General features: G+C 45.1%; 1 protein-coding gene across 1 annotated transcript in view; it reads right to left on the bottom strand.

Moving 5' to 3' along the window:
* Positions 1-19168, bottom strand: part of CFAP100 (cilia and flagella associated protein 100) — a 52807-nt gene that overhangs the window by 21094 nt on the left and 12545 nt on the right. Inside the window, exons 3-11 of the mRNA XM_090285884.1 lie at positions 13699-13776; positions 4556-4656; positions 4104-4296; positions 2911-2978; positions 2666-2829; positions 2329-2409; positions 1693-1877; positions 1340-1372; positions 1136-1262 (exon numbers count right to left, since the gene is read on the bottom strand). Of these exons, the coding sequence (XP_090142010.1) occupies positions 1136-1262; positions 1340-1372; positions 1693-1877; positions 2329-2409; positions 2666-2829; positions 2911-2978; positions 4104-4296; positions 4556-4656; positions 13699-13776 (1030 nt within the window). The remainder of the gene's footprint in view (positions 1-1135; positions 1263-1339; positions 1373-1692; positions 1878-2328; positions 2410-2665; positions 2830-2910; positions 2979-4103; positions 4297-4555; positions 4657-13698; positions 13777-19168) is intronic.

The raw sequence follows: 19168 nt of genomic DNA, 5'->3' as shown, positions 1-19168 counted from the left end.
CATGGCTCTCCAGGCCCTCATCCCTCTGGCCCAAGGTGGTTCACTATCCATGGGAGTGGGGAGCATCCTGGCAGTGCCTCTGGCATTGTGAATGGCGCAGTGAGCCATTCAATGCTGTGGTCAGTGCCCCACCCCATACACATATTTTGTGAATTTTATTCCAGCCAGCATCAAGATGCCAGGGGCAAGACACACCACCGGGGATGCTTGAACCCCGGCAAAGAAGGGCTGCCTTTGGGTCTACTCTGCAGTATTGCTAATGGAGAAATAGATGTGCAGTGTCAGCTCCCTTGTGAAAGGAATGGTGGGTATAAGAAAATCGCCTTTCTTGTGTTTAGGTTGAATCACAAGGACATGCCAGTACTCTTTTGACCTACATATGGTTCAGTGTACTATCTGCTTAAAAATAGCTGAAAGGACATGCAGGAAATAATAAAACTCATCGAAGCACTGCCTGTGGCTTCCTGGGCCAACTGCCTGGAAGGAGGTGCACAGGGACTGGGGAGTTAAGACTTCTCAGCTTTTACACCTTCAATAGATTTGTGATTTTTGTGAATGTTTCAGTGAGAGAGGAGTGACTGGGTGACCCAGCAGCTACACATATACCCATACTATGAACCAGCTCTGGCTTGGAGGTGAAGGAGGGGAGAGAGAGATTTGCACTGGCCCATAAATCTGTTTGGGGTTTATGTTTGTCCCTCGCTGTGTTTTTGTAGAAGATTTTAAAGTAACCATCACACTTAAATCAGCGTGATTTTATAAAGTATAGACTTCTGGCTTCTCTTGACCAGCTCTGGAGCTCTGGCCCTTGGCCCAGCACTTCCTGGTCACAGAGTGCTGGCAGGGAGCATGTGCCATCCTGTTCTGTCTTCATTAGTCTACTAGCACGTGAGTGGACCACCTCAGGTTTAGGTTTACTGAATCAAGCAGAAATAAACCTTTCTTGAGAAAATATCTCGATTTTCCAGCTTTAGTCAGGCTGTACTTGAATACCTTCCAGTTTGGGAACAGCCCTTCCCCACACTCTCCCCCTCAGGGGGTCTGGGTCCATCCTGGGTGCCCCTGACCTGAAACCATTGGGGAGCACCCCTCACTAGGCCCCAGCCACCTTTGCAGCTCCCTCAAGTTCACTCACCCTTTGGGGTCCAGCTCACCACTCACACTGGGCTGACTGTCCTCCTGGAGGCTGACAGCGCTGGACAGGATGTGCCCTGCCCGTACCACCTGCAGCACTTTCCAGGACTTCCTTGGGCTCTGCCCCTCTGGAAGATGCAGATAAATAGTTTCTATGTGCCCCCAACCCAGGGTGGGGGCCCTCCAGCCTGGGGCAGCCACATACCTCTGGATCCCATCTTGCCCTTGATACCTGGTCCTACAGGAAGCAAGGGAGGGGTCCCAGATGGCCTTGGCTAGAATCAGGCCAACACTGCTAGAGGACACAAGTTCCCCTGAGACCCCTCAGTGGCTGAAGGGGGAGGTGCATAGGAGGAAAGCCCCTTGGGTTTGAGTTGAGAGCTAGCCCCACTTCCCCAAGCACTTCCCCACCAGTGTCTAAGGGGAGGCCGCTGCCCCAACTGGGGCTCTGCAGGGTATGGAAGGGGCCAAGTCCATGGCCTATACACCTCCAAGGCCTCTGCTGGCTTGACACGTGGTGTAGGTGGACCCAGGGACCTGTATTCTCTTTTCTGCTACCTTTTTCCCCTTGTGTGGAGAATGAAGTGTTCTCTTTGGGTGCCCCGGCGACCTCAGCCTCCTTGGCCTGTTTGAGAGCTAAGTGCTTCTCTTGTTCTTCCAACCACTCCTTGGGTGACAACTTAGACAGGAAATCCTTGTAGACCTTGTAATGTTGCAGGGTGTCTTCAAATTTGGAGATTTCACTAAACCGGGGCAGGAGACAGGTGAGGTCAGGCTCTGCCTACTTGGAAGTCCCTCCGGACAGGACCCCAATGCACCCTGGCCAAGAAGGGCAGGTACAGAAACACTGTTGCGCCAGGGAGAGAACGCCCACCCTGCAGGGGCTAATGTGGGTTATACCTCCCAGATGACAGTCCTCAGATACTGTCCGTCCCTTCCAGGGTGGATCTTGGGGCCCTTGGAACCCTCTGTCCTAGTGGTGTGGCCTTGGGAAAGTCACTGAACCTCTCCTGGCCTCAGTTACCTCATCTGTAAGATGGGCAGAAGCCTGCAGGGCTTCGAAGTCCAGAGATGTCTAGGGTTCAGTTTTAGAGTAATGAGGTTTGCATTGTGGGGGCATCCCTTTGGCTAGGGGAGAAGTGATGGAGGAAAATGTGGGGAGGCCAGCCCAGGCCCAGTTACCTCTGACCTCACCTTTTGATGTTCATGATCTGGGTGGTCAGATCTCGGATTTCAGTTATCTTCTCCATCTTCACTTTGGTCTCTCTCTCTGCTCTGGAGGGTGGGATGGGGGCAGAGAGCCAATCTCAGACTGTTAAAAGAGGGGCATCTACACTACTCTCAGGCAGGGCTGGAGGTGGGAGGGGGGCTACCAGGGGCCTGGGTTGGGGCCAGGGTTGAGACAGGGTCAGGAGCAGGGGCCGAGACGGGTTGGGGCTAGGCCCAGGCTAGGTTAGGTGGGTGTGCACTAGCCAAGGGGACCCTGGGGGGATGGTGCATGGTCACCCAGTCCTTCAGGCCACAGGCTCACACTCTCAGGGCCTGCACAGAGCTGCAATCATTCTCCCTGAGGAACTCATCAAACAGGGCCGCATCCTTCTCCAGAGACTTCTCAGCTCGCTCCAGCTCTGCCTCCTCCTTAGTTGCCAGCATCTCCAGCTGCTGGATCTCACTCCACTTCATATCTAGGGCATACTGAGGGCCACCAGAGGAGAAATGATGCTCCTCACCAGGACAGTCCACCAGAGTCTCCCTCATGGGAGCAAGTGGGCCTACCTGGATGAGGAACATTTGTCGTTTCTGGTTGATGTACTTATTTATGTCATCAGATTCCCCTTTGTTTTCTGCAATGAAAGAGGGGAGGCATCTAGGGGGGTGGGGTGAGCAGTGGAAGAGAGATCTAGGTTCTCGGATGAAGATAGACACATAGCCAGAAGTGGGGAGCCAGTCAGCTGCTCCTGGTGCAGTACTGTGCTACAAGGCTCAGGTTATTACAGGGACCGTGACACAGCAAGCCCTTTCTCTGGCAAAAGGAGAGAAGCTCTGCTGATAATATCTCCATGCCTGGGGGACAGGTCCAGGTGGGAGAGTGTCTTTTGCACTCCTCTCACCTAGAATGAGACTCTGACATCCCAGCTGGACTTCATAACAAAAGTCCTATTACCCAGGACCTGAGAGAAAAATGGGGCAGCATGATCTCTATTTGGGGTACCCTAAGCCCCCAGGGCCCAATTTGGTCAGCAGCTAAGTCTACACTGCCAAGGTTTGAGGCAGTTGGGAGGACATTAAGGTGGGCATCTGGATGACCTTCCAGAGTATAAGCAAAGAGGCAGCACAATGGAGCCAAGGATCGTAGGAGCCTCTATCCTTAGCCTTTCTGGAAAAGAAGACCTAGATACTCCCCAACTGTGGAGAGCCCAGGGACTGTTGAAAAGACTGCTCTGTCTTGTCTCTCAAATCTTTCCAGAAAAAGCTAGTGTGGTGCAGCAGTCCTGTTTTAATATCCTCGCCTGAGGATACGTTTTTATTGCCACCTCTTTTATTTTAATAGAGAAAGGAAGAGAGAGAAAGGGAGCTAGAGAAAAACATGGACTTGAGAGAGAAACGTCGTTTGGCTGCCTCATGTAGTGCACCGATAGGGTATTGAACCCACAACCCAAGTATATGCCCTGACTAGGAGTAGAACCTGCAACTTTTTTGTATATGAGACAATTTTTTAACTGAGCCACCAGGACAGGGCAAGATGCCTATATTTTATGCAGTCTGCATTGCATAGTCAACACTCAGAATGCATGCAATACTGAAATTGAAAGCTTTAGACTTGCACTCCATCTGGAATTGATTTTTGTGACCCTGGGCAGAGAAGACCCTTCTTACCCACTGCACGGAAGCGCCACCTCTCCAAGCGCTTTTAAAGCACTGCCCTCTCAAGGGGCACAGATCCTACATTGGTGAGGGAGGAGCAGCACCTTTAGTAAGGGAGAGCTTCCAGGCAGTGTGGTCGTGGAAGGCGCGCAGCTGCTCTGCCTGGGCGCGCACCTCCTGATCCTCTGTCTCCTTCTCCAGCTGCAGCTCCCGCCGCAAGCTGGTGTGCTTGGCCGACACTTTGGACGAGTAAGTCATCTTCTCGTGCACCCGCAGCGTCTTCTTCTGCTGTCGCTCCTGTGGGTCGGGTCAGGCAGGGTCCCGCAGGGCCAGCTTGCACCCAACCCCCACCCCTCCACCATCTTCCCCGCCCCGCCCTGGCCAGGTCTCCCCGACTCAGCGTTGCCTGGTCCCAGGGTCGCTTGGACTAGAGGTGGTGTGCACTTAGCCTGGGCAGGCTTGGGGGTGCAAAAGAGGAAAGTGCTCTTCGGAAATCTGGCTGCTGCTTGTGAAGGGAAGAAAGAGCTGAGGGCAGGCCTTGGTCCTGGATACTCACTGAATGAGACTTATTCCTCTCCTGATCTCTGAGCAGGAAGAAATCCACGTCCCCAGACACGTGGAAAGGATTAGCTGAACGGTCGGGAACAATCACAGACACTGTGGAGAGATATACTTCATTGGAGAAACAAGCCAGCGCTTCCAAGTTGAGGTCTGTGCCCTTGAGGTCCTGGTGCCCTCCCAGCCCAGCACTACGAGTTTATATGCCAGTGGCAAATGTTCTGTTGGGTCCAGCTGTGCCTGAAGTCCACTCCTGGACCTTCCAGCTCCCTAAACTCACCTGTCCGATTTAATCCAGATAGAGTTGGGCACCTGTCCCTGGCTTCTAAAAGAGACCTTGTGAACACAGCCTCTCCTGTGTCTCAGACATCTGCTATGTCCCTGGATCTCTATCCTCTCTCATTTAAAGTCTCAGAGAGGGATGGGAGTAGATGGAGGTGGACAAAAGGGGGACAAATGGGGATGGAAAGAGACTGCTTGGGGGTGATGGGTGCACAATGCAGTGTGCAGATGATGTTTTGTTGAGTTGTACACTTGAAACCTGTGTGGTTTTATGAACCAATGTCACTCCAATAACTTCAATAAAAAAATAAAGTTTCAGGAGCCCCTACTCTGTAGAGGAGGGAAGCGAGAGTTTGCTGACTCCAGAGCTGAGGCACTTGCCTGCAAGTGGGAAGTAGGCACTCTGTGTGAATGCTTTGTTTTTGCAGGCATCTCTACCAGCCTCCCAGAGAAAGGCTGGGCTTGGGGATGGGTGAGGACAATGTACCTTGGGAGGTAGTACAAAAATTTGGGAGGGGGTACTACCAAGAACCCCAATTCTTCTACCCCCACCCCCAGAGCCTGGGGAGAGGTTCCCACACGTCAGCTCTAAGGGTGCCAGGGAGGACTGAAGCCAAAAGTCACCAAACGAAAGGGCTTAAAAATATGGTTGCTTTCTCCCCTACTCTTAATTTAAGAGAAACAGGGTACATTGGAAACAAAATAAAACAAAACAAAAAATTCTTGACAGTGAAACAAAAATCTTGGCTTTGAATCATCTGCCGGTAACATTTGGGTGTGGGGGAGTATTTTCCTCTAGTACTTTTCAATACACCTTTTAAATAATTCCACATATTCCTTAAAAAACTCTTTACTATCAGCAGTTCCCTGTGAAATTACTAATTCTTTTTGGACCTTGTAAGAAAACATTAAGGGCTGCAGTGACACACTATATCATCAGGGTGCATTTGCCATGATGTGCATAGCAGGCCATAGAACTTGAATGTCTTGAGGACATTGCCAACTACTATTGACTGGTTTTGGGGAACTGATTTTCCAAAGAGAGACTAGAGGCCAAGGGCTGTGGACAGTTTACAGGTTTCAGAGACTTGCTGACCTGCCTTCTGGAGGTCTGTCCCGTTTTATATCCTCACAAGCAGAAAGAGGACACTGTTAAAGGGATTCAAAAATTATGATAGCCTCAAAATGCCTGTGCACAAGATACTTACTAATTACCAGGAGAAAAGGAGCTTTACAGTGGAGAAGTCTGGCAGACTCCATGTCACTCTAGAACCAAAGTGAACAGTGGAGAGAGAAAAGTTGGCACTCTCTCCCAAGGGAACCCAGCACATCGCTCAGACATTCCTGTCTAGGATGCTTCATCTGCAATCCATCCTGAGGCAGGGTCAGAAAAGCCCAAAGTGATAGGCATTCTACAACATCTTTGTATTACAGGAGTCCCTCTCTATGTCGTGGTTCACTTATCGTGGCCTCACTGTATCGCGGGATTTTTAAAAATACTGTATTTAATTATTTATTGCAGATTTTCCGCTATATTGCGGGATTTTGCAGTACTGAATATGTATGTTGTTAAAGTTACATAGGTTTGGGACTTCCGGCCAAGATGGAGGCTTAGACGGACACGCTAGGTCTCCCTCTACAACTAGAGAGGAATACAACTACTTCAAAACAAAGGATAACTAGAAATTCCAGAAAATAAAACTACACGGAAGCCCAACATATGAAGTTATAAACCAGCGGTGCCATTCGGGCAGGTAAGAGTTAAAGAGGGCAAAGCTGTTTGCGGAGCGGCGGGGCGGCGAAAAATCCCGGCTGGCAGTGCGCGACCCCAGCGCTGGGGAGAGCGGCCACCGCATCGCCTTGAACAGTGAGGCCCAGGGGGGCGGGAGGACGGATCCCAGTCTCCTAGCTGAATAACTGTGTGAATCCATCTTGGACCCCCGCCCCCAAAGAAAGAAAGCACCACAGGGCTGCGGAATAGGTCGCAGACAGGCGCCGGTCGCTGACTTGTGACGCCAAACGGCGCCGGTCGCTGGGTCATTACGAGTACACAGGCACTGCCCCCGACAGCCGGCCCAAGAAAACAAAACGCATCTGTCAAAATGAGGCAGACAACTATAGAAATCCCGGTGACACAGCTCACCAGGCAGCAGATAGAGAACCTGACAGATGAACAGATAAGAAACCTGTCAGAGGCTCAGTTCTGGGCCATTGTTATCAGGTGGCTTACAGAATTCACAAAAGAGCAGGAAAAAGATAAGAAAGAAGCGAAAAACTTTCATAACGAAAGGAACAAAACCGCATACGAGACAGATGGTGAGGAAAAAATATCCAGAGTTCATTTCAACAAACTGGAATATGGAGAAGGAACAAGCAGTCAACCAATGCAGAGAGAGGAAATGGGAAGCAACAATGAGAGGATCAGAAACCTCTGGGACAGCTATAAAAGGCCCAACATAAGAATCATTGGTTTGCCAGAGAATGAGGAAGATGAACTAGAACTTGAAAAATTGAGTGAAAATATAATAAAGGAGAACTTCCCAGACTTGGGGAAGGGAATAGACTTGCAGGTCCAGGAAGCAAGGAGAGTTCCCAAGAGACTGGACCCAGGGAGAACCACTCCAAGACACATTATAATCAAAATGTCAAAAATTAAAGATAAAGAGAGAATCTTAAAAGCAGCAAGAGAGAAGAAAAGAATTATGTACAAAGGGGTCCCAATTAGACTATCAGCTGACTTCTCAAGGGAAACCCTACAGGCAAGAAGAGACTGGCAAGAAATATTCAAAGTAATGAAAATCCAAAACCTACAACCACGAATACTCTATCCAGCGAAATTGTCATTCAGAATAGAAGGACAGAGAAAGTGTTTCCAGGACAAAATAAAACTGAAAGAGTTCATTAGATCCAAACCACTGTTATATGAGATGTTAAAGGGACTGGTTTAAAAAACAGAAGCTAAGGAGATGAAACAAAGGCAAACTAAATAGGCAATGAGAGTGGAAAAGGAACTGTGGGTACGGGAAGCATATTGGGGGGAGGTCAACAGGGAGGGGGAATGGGGAAAGGGAGGGAGATGATATAGGAATTGGGGATCAAGGTAGGAGGGAATGGAATAGACAGAGAGAGGTTGGGAGGAACTGTATGCACAACTAATGGACATAATCTAAAAGGGGGGGACAACTGGAGGGAGGGGGGCCACCGGGTGGAGGGGAACAGAGGGAAGGGAAATTGGCACAAATGTAATATTTTAATCAATAAAACACATTAAATCTGAAAAAAAAAAAAAGTTACATAGGTTTAAGAGTGTAGAATATGTTTAAGAACCTAAGTAGTGTTTATAAAAGTGTGGAAAAGGTTAATAAGGGAGTAGGAAAGGTTAATAAGGGACTGGGAATGGTTTATAAGTGTGCGGGAAGGGTTTATAAAGCCTTAAAATATATATAAATACTAAAATAAATGTAAGGTTCCTACTTTGCGGATTTTCATCTATCGCAGGGGTGGGGGGCTAGAACAAAATACCCGTGATAAGTGAGGGAATACTGTATTCTTTAAACTTTTCTGTAAGACTTAAACCCTATCAAAACACAAGTTTAAAACATTGAGTTATGCTTCAATGAGAAGAATAAAGGTTACCTGTTCCTTGGCCCAACTGATGAGAGGAAGTCAGAGGAAAGGCCTCCAAGCAGTTCTTAGCCTGGTTGCTGAGAAGGGAGCATGGCCTGCACTGTGGCAGGAGATGGCCCCCAACAGGGAGGGGCACAGGAGCAGTGCTGGCCCGAGACCCACTAGGGACCTCTGGACAGGAGGGACTGAAGTGGGATATGGGCTCATGCAGGACAGGGTGCAGGGGTTGGGGTAGGGGCACAGGAGACCATTACTGGGGCTCCTGTAGGTTTGGCTTGAAGAATGGTCCTTGTTCTATGTCTATTCATGATTTTCTTTTGCACACTAACTTTGATTCTGACAAACTCCGAGAGAGACTTCCAAAGGGCCCCTCTGTCAGCCTGAGTCTAGGGAGGTAGACGGAAATGGGTGAACCAGGCACTGGCTTCCCCCTGCTCAATAGACCCCTCTCAACCCCCAGAAATGACATAACAAACTGAGAAGTGGTGGACAGCTTTCAACGACAAGAAGGGGTGACACTGGGGAGCAGAAGCTGATAGGGAGCTTAGGGCAAGGGAAGGAACACAGGGTGGGGTTAAGAGCAGGGAAGTGCAGTCCAATACAGCTCCAGGAGGAGGGCATGGAGGGTGGAATGGCTCTTGGCAGCAGAAATGGGTAGGAGGAGCCTCAGCAGAACTGCCACAGCCATTCTCTTCCTCAGTCTGCGCCTCAGCCTCTCTTTCTCTCCCTCCCTGTTCCTGACCAGCAACCCAGGGCAGAAGCATTTGCCCTAAATTCAGAATGGTGAGGATTGATCTTGGGTCACAGTAACAGGGCAGCTGAGAGTCTTTATGTTCCCAAACTGGATGGCCACACACATGGGCTGCATCTCCCAGTCTCCATCAGAGACTAATATGAGCATTACCCTTGGCCAGAATGAGGATGTTACATGACTTAAATTTCATAACAACCAATGAGGTGGGAATTATTGTTACCCTTTATGAAGAAACTGAGGTACAGAGAGGTAAGAAGCTCACCCAGGCTACGTAGCTATATGAACACTGGCTACAAAAACAGGGTTTTTTTGCGGTCAAGTGAGTAGGGGATGTTTAGTATTAATGTGAAGATAATCAGTGCATTAATGTGAAGATAAGCTCACAACCAAGAATGGCAATCATCTGAAGCAAGTCATCCCAAAGTACAAAGTTAGTTTAACATTTATAAACCAATCAATGTAATATACCCTATAAATTATATGATCATTTCAAATGATGTAGTACAAGTATTTCATAAAATTAAAAACTGATTTTGAATAGAAGTCTTAGCAAACTAGGAATAGAAGAGAATTCCTTGGTCTGAAAAAGTGAAGTAGAGTGGCCCCCAGAGATGTCTGTACCTGAATCCCTAAGCCTGTGACTATGTCCATTTATATGGTAAAGAGGACTTTGGAGATGGACCTGGAGATGGGGAGATGATCCAGGATTATCCAGATGGGATGCTCAATATAATCACAAGAGTCCTTGTAAGATGGAAGCAGGAGGGTCAGAAGCAAGAGGAAGAGCTGTGATGAGAGAAAGAGAGGTTGTAGTGATGTCATGGAGATTGGAAGATGCTACCTACACTGCTGGCTTTGGAAATGGAGGAAGGGGCCACAAGCCAAGGAGTGCAGGAGCTGGAAAAGGCAAGAAAAGGGATTCTCCCTCAGAGCCTTCAGTAGAAATGCAGCCTTGCAACACCCTGATGCTAACTCTGTAAGATTATTTTCAGACTTCTGACCTCCAAAGTTGTTAGATAATATATTTGTGTTGTTTTAAGCCACTGAATTTGTGGTAATTTGTCACAGCAGCAATAGGAAATAAATACAGGTATGTATAAGAAAGCTCTAGGTAACATATCAAATGCCCCCCCCCACCCCCGCAAGATCAGGAACAAGGCATGGATGCCTATTTTTGCGCTTCTATTCTATGTCACAGCAAGGTTAGGAAAAACAATAAAAAGTATAGTATTGGAAAGGAAGGGAAAATAATGTCATTCAAGGTAACATAATTCTATAGCAGAAAATAAAAAATCTACAAACAAAATGGTTAAAATTAGATGAATTAGAATTGTTTATAGATCCTACTGTGGAATTGAAATAAAACTTATAGAAGATACAATAAGCAGAGATCTTTATGACCTTGGTGGGGGGGGTGCGGCACTCAACAATAGAACACAAAAAGTGCTAACTATGAGGAAATGTTAACTTGAACTACATTAAAGTTAGGCACTCTTGTTCACTAAAAGGCATGATCAAGAGAGTGAAAATGCAGGCCACAGAGCAGGGGAAGGCATTTGCAATGCTTAGAACTAGTGAATGACTTATATCTATGCAGTGCACAACACTACTGAAAGAAATTTGAAAATGAAAGCACAGATGCTTTGAATAGTGATAAAGAAAATATGCTTTCTTAGGGGAAGAGTATATATCAATAGGAAGACATAGGGAAAGGCAAAGGGGAATTTCAGGGGTAATACATCACCAACCCAGCTGTCAGCATACAAAGTCACAGAGCTACATGCTGGGAAGCCCCTGGGCAGTGGTCCTCCAGAGCCTCGGTGGGGACACCACGGGTCCTGGGCAGTGCGTCTACTCCACGGGTGAGGCTTCAGAGGACCAATCTCCACTCCCTAACTTATATTCTTAGAGTAATTATATGAAGATAATTGCTCTCTGTGTGACAAGAAACACCTGGTGGGTCCTTGGCCCCTGGAAATTGGCCAGCTTTCCAGAGTACATGGAGCCACCCCTCCCTTCTAGCGTTCAAGGTCAGCACAGTCTTGTTTGGTGATGCTTATATAATAGCTCTTGGTGCTTTTCTCTTCTGGGGTAGTGTCCAAGACTATGCCCCTGGTTCATGTTTTAGGCCTCAGCAGTACAATCCAGAATATGTAAAGAGCTCCTAGAAGTTATTAAAATAAGAAGACAGACAACCCCATAGAAAAGTGGGCAGTAGACAGAAATAGGCATTCCACAACACAGAACCATCAATGGCCCATAAACAGGTAGTCACCCTAGCTGGTCATCAGGGAACATAAAATACTACTAATACATAGCCAAATGACCAGGTAATATTAAAAGGATCAACAAAGTGCCAAGTGTTGGAAAGGTTGTGGAGCAACTGAAATTCACACCTGTTGGTGGAATTGTGAATTGGTATAATTGCCCTGGGAAACTGTCCAGCTCTCTCTACTAAAGTTAAACATATGACCAGCAATTCCTCTCCTTCATATATAGCCAGGGAAATGGGTGCTCATGTCCCTAAAATAGCATGTGCAAGAATATTCATAGCACTGTTATTTGTGATAGCTGACAACCAGAAACAACCCAACAGAGAAGGGACTCCTGTTACATGTGTCTCACAGATGTGCTGTTGAATGAAGGAGGCCAGACCAAAATAGCACAAGTAGTTCCATTTATGTGAGGTTCAGGAATGAATAAAATGATTCTATGATAGCAGAACATTGGCCATCTTTTGGAGAAAGGGAACTTCTGAGCAGATGGAAATGTTCTAGATGGTGAATGGGTAGAAGGTAAGAAGTTTTATTCATTTCCCAAAAGTGTACACTTGAGATTTATTCTTCTCATTGTATATGATATATCTCAGTGAAGAAAGAAAACAAATCCAAAACACAGACCCTTCACCTTTAGTTTAACAATCAGTTCAGCACAAGCACCTATGGGTAGAAGAAACTATTGGGTGAATGGCTGATGGAGGATCTGTGATGAAGGGTTAGGTAGTTACCATTTGAACCTATCATTGCAGCATGGCCAACATTGAGGCAGTGGGACGTGCAGGCTTCTTATGAAAGATAGGAGGAAGCATATTGCCTACCTAGGAAGAAGCTGTGGACAAAGTGGAACATGGATCCATTCTATCAAACATTGAGTGTCCAATTAGAAGAAATATGGGGAACAGAGAAACAGTTATAGTGCAGCATCAGGAAGCAGACACATCACAAAAGACATTCTATGGGATAATTAACACTTTTTTCCCAACAACTCAAGGCACAGAAAATGGAAGGGCATGAGGGAGTGACTGTGCTAGATTAAGAGAGACCTTTTGATTTCATTTGAATCTCAATTAAAACAGGTTTTCTGGAGGAAGACATTTCCTAGATAATTAAGTAAATCTGGTGATGGTCTGGCTAGCTTCAGTTTGGGCTTGGAAAAAAATGTCCCTATTTTTGAAAAATGCACAATTGAGGTATGTAGGGATGAAATGACACTTCTGGATTTAACTTTAAAATATTTTGGCAAAAACCAAAAGGAGAAAAGGGATAGATGAAGCAAATGTGGCAAAATCTTGTTTACTGTCCAGTCGGGTACTAGGCATGTCAGTTCATGTGAGTTCACTGGACTTTAGTCTCTACTTCTGGGCAGGTTTGGATTTTAATAATTAAAAGAAAGAGGGAATGAGGGGCAGGGCAGGAAGACGCTCAGTCTGTGAAAGACAGGTACAGGGAACATGTTCACAACTGCACACCTCTGCAGAAGGACCAGACTAGCCTGGAAGTCCAGCAGTGTTGGGGGTGGGTGGGGCAGTGCAGAAGCCAGGAGGAAGTCCAGGAAGCCAGGATGTGGAGTGATGGAGCAGGGGCTCAGAGGATGAGGTACATGCAGCTAGCTGCCTACCTTCCTTCCTCCTAATAGGTAGCAGCTATGTGCCTAGCTAAAAAGCTATACTTCTCAGCCTCCCTTGAAGACACTGATAACCCTGTGAAAAATTAAATAAAGTCAGAAATTATTGGATTGAGCTTATGGGAAGGATGTTTTCCCAGGGAGGGCTAAGTTGGCAGGTGGCAGTTTTGCTCTTCTCTTTGGTCCTTCTCCCTGTCTGGAATGAGATGTGATGGCTGGAGCTGCAGTAGCTATTTTGTAACCATGACACAACCTTGTGTTTGAAAGCCCTACAGTTAAAGATAGTGGAAGAGAAAGACTTAGGTTCTGGTCACCTGGATGATTTTGTAGAATTGCTATTGGTGGAGCCTCGTGGAGCTGTGGATTGCCTCCCACATTTCCCATTATTGGAGGAAACATATCCTCCTTTGTTTATGATACTGTTACTTCAGGTTTCAGGATTTGATTTCCCAAATGGAAACAGAAGCATTTCCCTCTGCCTTTCACACTGGAGACTAGGTCTGAAGGAATCTGGAGCTGAGGGAGAAAGTGTATCCCCCACAATCTGGGATTTCAGCTCCCTGCTCTATAGGTACCTTTGTCTTTTTTCCTATGCTTCTTTTTTTCTTCCATGATTGAAGGAAAACCATTGTTTGAGGGTTCCAGGCTGTTCTCTGTGGAGACACAAAAGTGAGGGTCACAGCAAATGACGTATTTGTGATATCTGTGAACACAGCATGAGGCTGGGGAGAGACTCAGATACACTATAGGGCTCCTGCTCCTAACCCTGACCTGCCTGCTGAGTGGGCTTGGCAAGTCACTCAGCTTCTCTGAGCCTCATTTTCCACATCTGAGATAATCATGCTGATTTTTGCCAGGAAGTTTTAAGAATTATGCAAGAAAACAGCCACAAGATTTCCAAGCACATGTGCCTGGCACACAGAAGGTTTTTTGTGCCTTGCCTTTCATATTCTTCAATTTGTTTCTGAAGAGCAGTGCAGGATTATACAGGGAGGTCATGGGTCCTAAGCTTCTTCCTCCTGCTCTGCCAGCTTCTCGGGTTCGTCAATCAGGGTTGGACCCACAGACTCAGAGACTTCCATTTCCTTGTTCTCTCTTCAACTGATACCCACAGAGAAGGAGGCATTTGGCCCCATATGTCCTCCAACTTAAACTCAGGAATCTTTTGTAGCTTAGAAGTCCTCGTCTCTGCCAGCCTGGGAGTATAGCCAGCATAGAGGGCAGATGGGGTGGAGGCTGCTGGAGCGCATGAAGGTGTGCTTTGGCAGGAAGCTCAGGGATCTGGTCCTTTTAGACCAGTGTGGGGGAGAGTGACCTGGGATGATGAAGGAAAAGTGAGGGTCTGGAAGCTGGGGTGTATACTTCCAAGGACCAAGGGCTAATCCCTGAGCAGATGGGTCATAGGGTGTGAGAAGACTGAAGAAGAGAGGGGAGTCTTGTGGGACTGGCAGAAAGGTCAGGACCTGGGGCTGAAAACTTAAATGCCTCCAGGACCAGGCAGCATATATAGTGGTAAAGGGGAAGGAGGCTGTAGGGAGTGGTGAGGACTGTGAAGAACTCAGGGGTACAGGTTGCTGAATCTTTATTATTTTCTAACCATTTTCTTAGTGACTATATGATTAAATTTTTAGGTAGTAAACTTTAATTAACTGTATCATAAAAGTCAAGTTTCCACTGTGATTTAAGTATAACCAAACCAAAACCAAGCCAAAATCTTAATGAAATTTAATTTTTCTTAATTGAAAAAGTAATACACATACATAGCAGATTTTTCTAACAATGTAGATCTGATGTGTTGACATGATGAAGATTGATATGATGTATTTCTATGATGATAAATCCTTATCTGAAACTCTTACTAATAGATTTTTGTATATCTACTCAGAGGTATTTTATGCATAAACATACTTAGATGTTACTTGCTTTTTCACTAAAAATGCATCTGCTTACATGCTAAGACATAGATAAACCTTGAGGACATGTACAAAGTGAAAGAGGTCAGTCTCAAAAGGGCAAATACTGTATGATTTCACTTACATAACGACCCTAGGGAAGTCAAATTCATAGAGACATAAAGTAGAACAGTGGGTGCCAGGGGCGGGGGAAAGGGGAATGGGAGTTAATGTTTAATAGGTGCAGAGTCAAAATAAAGAGAGTTCTGGAGATGGATGGTGGTGATGATTATACAACCATGTGAATATACTTAATGTCATTGAACTGGACTTGTGAAAATGCTTTAAACGCTTAAAAATAAAAAGGCTTAAATTTTATGTGTATTTTCCCACAATTTAAAAAAGTTAAAAAAATACGTCTGCCCATGACAAGTCTCATTGCTACTTAATAAGTCCCCTAGTGAACCCTGAGGTTATTTCCAAGCTTCTGCAATGGTTACTCCACCACCAAACCGGGCTGGACTGTTTCCCACACACCTGAAACTTTGTCAATCTGATAAATGGCATCTCAATTTTAATTTGCATTTTTCAGTTATATTTGAGATTGCATTGTTTTTTAGATGTTAATTATCCATTAGCTTCTCTTTTTTTGTTAGTGTCCTTTGCCTATTTTTCTGTTGAGATGTTGTACTTTTTAAATGGTTCTTGAGAGCCTTTATCTGTTAAAGGACACTAGCTCATTTGTTTGTCAGAGCTGCTGAAAATATTTTTCCTTTAGATGATTTGTCAATTATCTTTGGACTGTTTATCATGCCTTTTCTTCACAGGACATTTTAATATTTGTTTAGTGAAATGCTTTAGGCTGTTGTGTCCTGCTTAAAAAGGCATTCTGAATCTGAAGGCAAAATACATTATAAGCAAGTTCTGTGTTTTTACAAAATTAAAACATTTAAATTAAAAGTTTTAAAAACATAAGCTTACTTTTAGAATAACTCTCCATGAGAAACAGGAAAAGGTGGGCTGGGGGCAAAATATCCTCATAAAAAGTGATAACATACACACACGCTCTGGACAATGGAAGATCTGGTGTGAAGGTCCTCACACTCCCGAATCACCAGCGCAGCACAGTGTGGGTTCTGCTGCTCACAGAGAACAAAGACTGCCATTTCTCTGAGCAAGCCACCCTTCAGTGCTTCCTCACCCTTAAATAGCCCCTTTCTTAGGGCTCCTGCAGCGTAAACCTGGCAGTTTCTTTCTTTTTGTAATGAAAGTGCCTGACTTAAGCTTTGATTATTGGGGAATTCATTTCAAAGAGGCATCCCCTTCATAGATGGCTACATCTCGAACACTTTGCAGGCAACAAGACTGAGCTCCTGTCTTAGAGATCTTGGTTGATTTCAATAACTCACAATTTGGGCTACTTGTTTGTTTTATCTTCCCTCCCTTTAAATTCCAGCTCTTATCTTTTAAATTCACTTATAAAGAGTGGGCTCCCAAACCCTAGGCCCCCACCCTCAACCCCAAAGAAAGCAAAACCCCAGGCCCTTATGGGAAAGTGCTAGGGTGTTCTCACTGCCTCTCCCTTTCCTTCTCCTTCTCCCTCTCTCGTCCCTCCCCCTCCCCTTCTCTCTCCCCACTGTGGCTATGTGGCCCCAGGTGTGTAGTGTAATTTTCAGGTCCTTTAAGTAATAAAACATTTTTTCCCAAAGTTTCCTGATGGTTATTTCTGAAGGACATCTTGCAAAAGAAGATTCACAAAGGCTGATCCATTGTCAAAAACATTAATTGTTGTAAAAAAAAAAAAAAGTAAATGAAACCACTTAAAAACGGAGACACAGCTGCCATCCCAGAGGAACTGCCTTGCACGTCCTATGCCTCAAAACTTTGAAGTATTAAAAACAGGGCCACACTGTACCCCAAAAAACTATTTTCAAAGGTAGCAAGAAAGCTGCTATTATGACTACTGGACTGAAGACTACTGGACCGAATATTTAAAACTTTAGAATTAACATCAGTATATTATTATCTGTACCAATAGAAATGCCTTCCTTCTATTGGTTTAATTGTTCCCCTTCCCTTTGTCATAAATATTCATTATTTTTGTCCCTAATTTGGGCTTCTGCCTGAATCAGTGCACCTGAGAAGCTATTCTCATTGATCTCAATAAAAGGTTGTGGGCTCTCACTTTGAAAGTCCCTTTTAAAGTTTTTAGGTTAACATTACACCAGGGAACAATTTTTAACATAATTCCTGTTGAGTTTGATTTTTTTCAGCTGTTTTAGACTTAAATAGGCATGCTGATTTCAAAACTGCACTTAGTTGTCTTCTATCACATCAACTTTTTTCTCTACAGCTTATCTTAATGCAACCACTCTAGGCTGGATCAAGCCTGGATTGAAGGAAGTACTAGTGCTCTCCTATTGGCTGAGAGCAAAACTCCCTCAAGTGGGGAGGGATGGGGGACGACCTTGGAGACCAGCGACAGGTTCATATTTGTCTAGGCTATTCAGTTACACATGAGACAGTGTAGTGAGAAGTTGTGTGCTGCTCTGTACAGTGAAGCGTATTCCGGAGTGTAGTCTGAGTTCCTGTCTGTATACAAGGAGTTAGCAAAATTTATTTTTTTTATTTACATATGTACTTATTTTCTTTCCTTCAGATCATGTCTGCCTCTGCTATTTCTCATTGTCAGTGCCTAAACAACCCTAATTCATTTTGTTATATCTGTGGCAGTTTCACCATTCCCACTCAAAGGACAAACAGTGCATTTGTCAGGCAAGCCTATTTTGCATATTTTAAAGTAAAACTTGGTGATTAAGATGAGTCTTGGACTCCTCACAAGGTGTGCAAGCAGCGTGTCAAGAATTTACGGATGTGGATGAAGGGAACATGTGATAAATTGCCATTTGGTATGCCTATGGTTTGGCAAGAGCCCAGAGATCATTCAAGTGACTATTACTTTTGTATAGTGGAAATGTCAGGATATAACAAGAAAAATAGAGTATCCTAGTCTACCATCAGCTACATGCCCAGTGTCTCATTCAGCTGAAATCCCAGTGCCAGTTTTCATTGAACTACCCTCTTTTGAAAAACAGGAGTATGGTGAAGAACTAAGTGAGAGCAACGATGAAGATTTTGAAATTGAAGATGACTCAGTTTGTAAGGGATTTGAGCAGCATGAGTTGAATGATTTGGCACAAGGTTTGGGACTATCTAAAGAGGCTTCAGAACTCCTAGCATCAAGACTGCATGAGAAAAACTTGCTTGAAATAGGAGCGAAGATATCCTACTTTCAATCAAGAGAAAGAAGAGAAAGTGCATTTCTGCAGTATTTTTGAAGAGACGGTGGCTTTGTGTTTTGCCATAACATACATGGTTTAATGGAGGAACTGGAAATTCCAATCTAGAATGCAGTTGAATGGTGACTGTTCATTGATAGCTCAAAGTGGAGCTTGAAGTGTGTCCTCCTCCACAATGGCGATTTATTTGGTGCTGCCCCAATTGACCATTAAGTCTGTTTTTGTGAAGACTATGAAGACATAAAGAGAGTCATGGATCTGTTGCAATAGCACAAGCGCAATTGGATCATCTGTGTTGACCTTAAAATGGTCTGCTTCCTTCTTGGTCAGCAATGTGGATACACCACGTATCCCTGTTTTCTGTGTATGTGGGACAGCAGAGCTTGTGAGAAGCATTGGGTGGAGTTGAACTGGCCTCCAAGATCTGACCTCAAACCTGGTGATCCAAATATTCTGCATGAGCCACTTGTTGACAGGAAAATCACTATATTCCCACCTCTGCACATAAAACTGGGTCTCATGAAGCAATCTGTTAAAGCTTTGCCAGCTGAAGGAGACTGTTTCAAGTATCTCATTTTGACATTTCCTAGCCTGTCATTTGAAAAGATAAAGGCCAGTGTGTTTGACCATCCACAGATTCGGCAGCTCATTAAATATGAACAATTTCATCAGGACAATGTCAGAACTCCAAAAGAATGTTTGGTTGTCATTCAAAAACTTTGTCAAGGACTTTCTTGGAAGTACACAAGCACAGAATTACACCAAAATTGTCCAGAAACTCTTGGAGAGCTTAAAAATGCTATAAGTGTGAATTTTTACCTTAATATGTATGTGTGGCAGCAGAACTTTACTAC

Source organism: Furipterus horrens, unplaced genomic scaffold, assembly GCF_987537825.1.
Source record: "Furipterus horrens unplaced genomic scaffold, mFurHor1.1.pri manual_scaffold_8, whole genome shotgun sequence".
NCBI classification, from domain to species: Eukaryota; Metazoa; Chordata; class Mammalia; order Chiroptera; family Furipteridae; genus Furipterus; species Furipterus horrens.
This window is presented reverse-complemented; position numbering and strand designations above follow the sequence as displayed.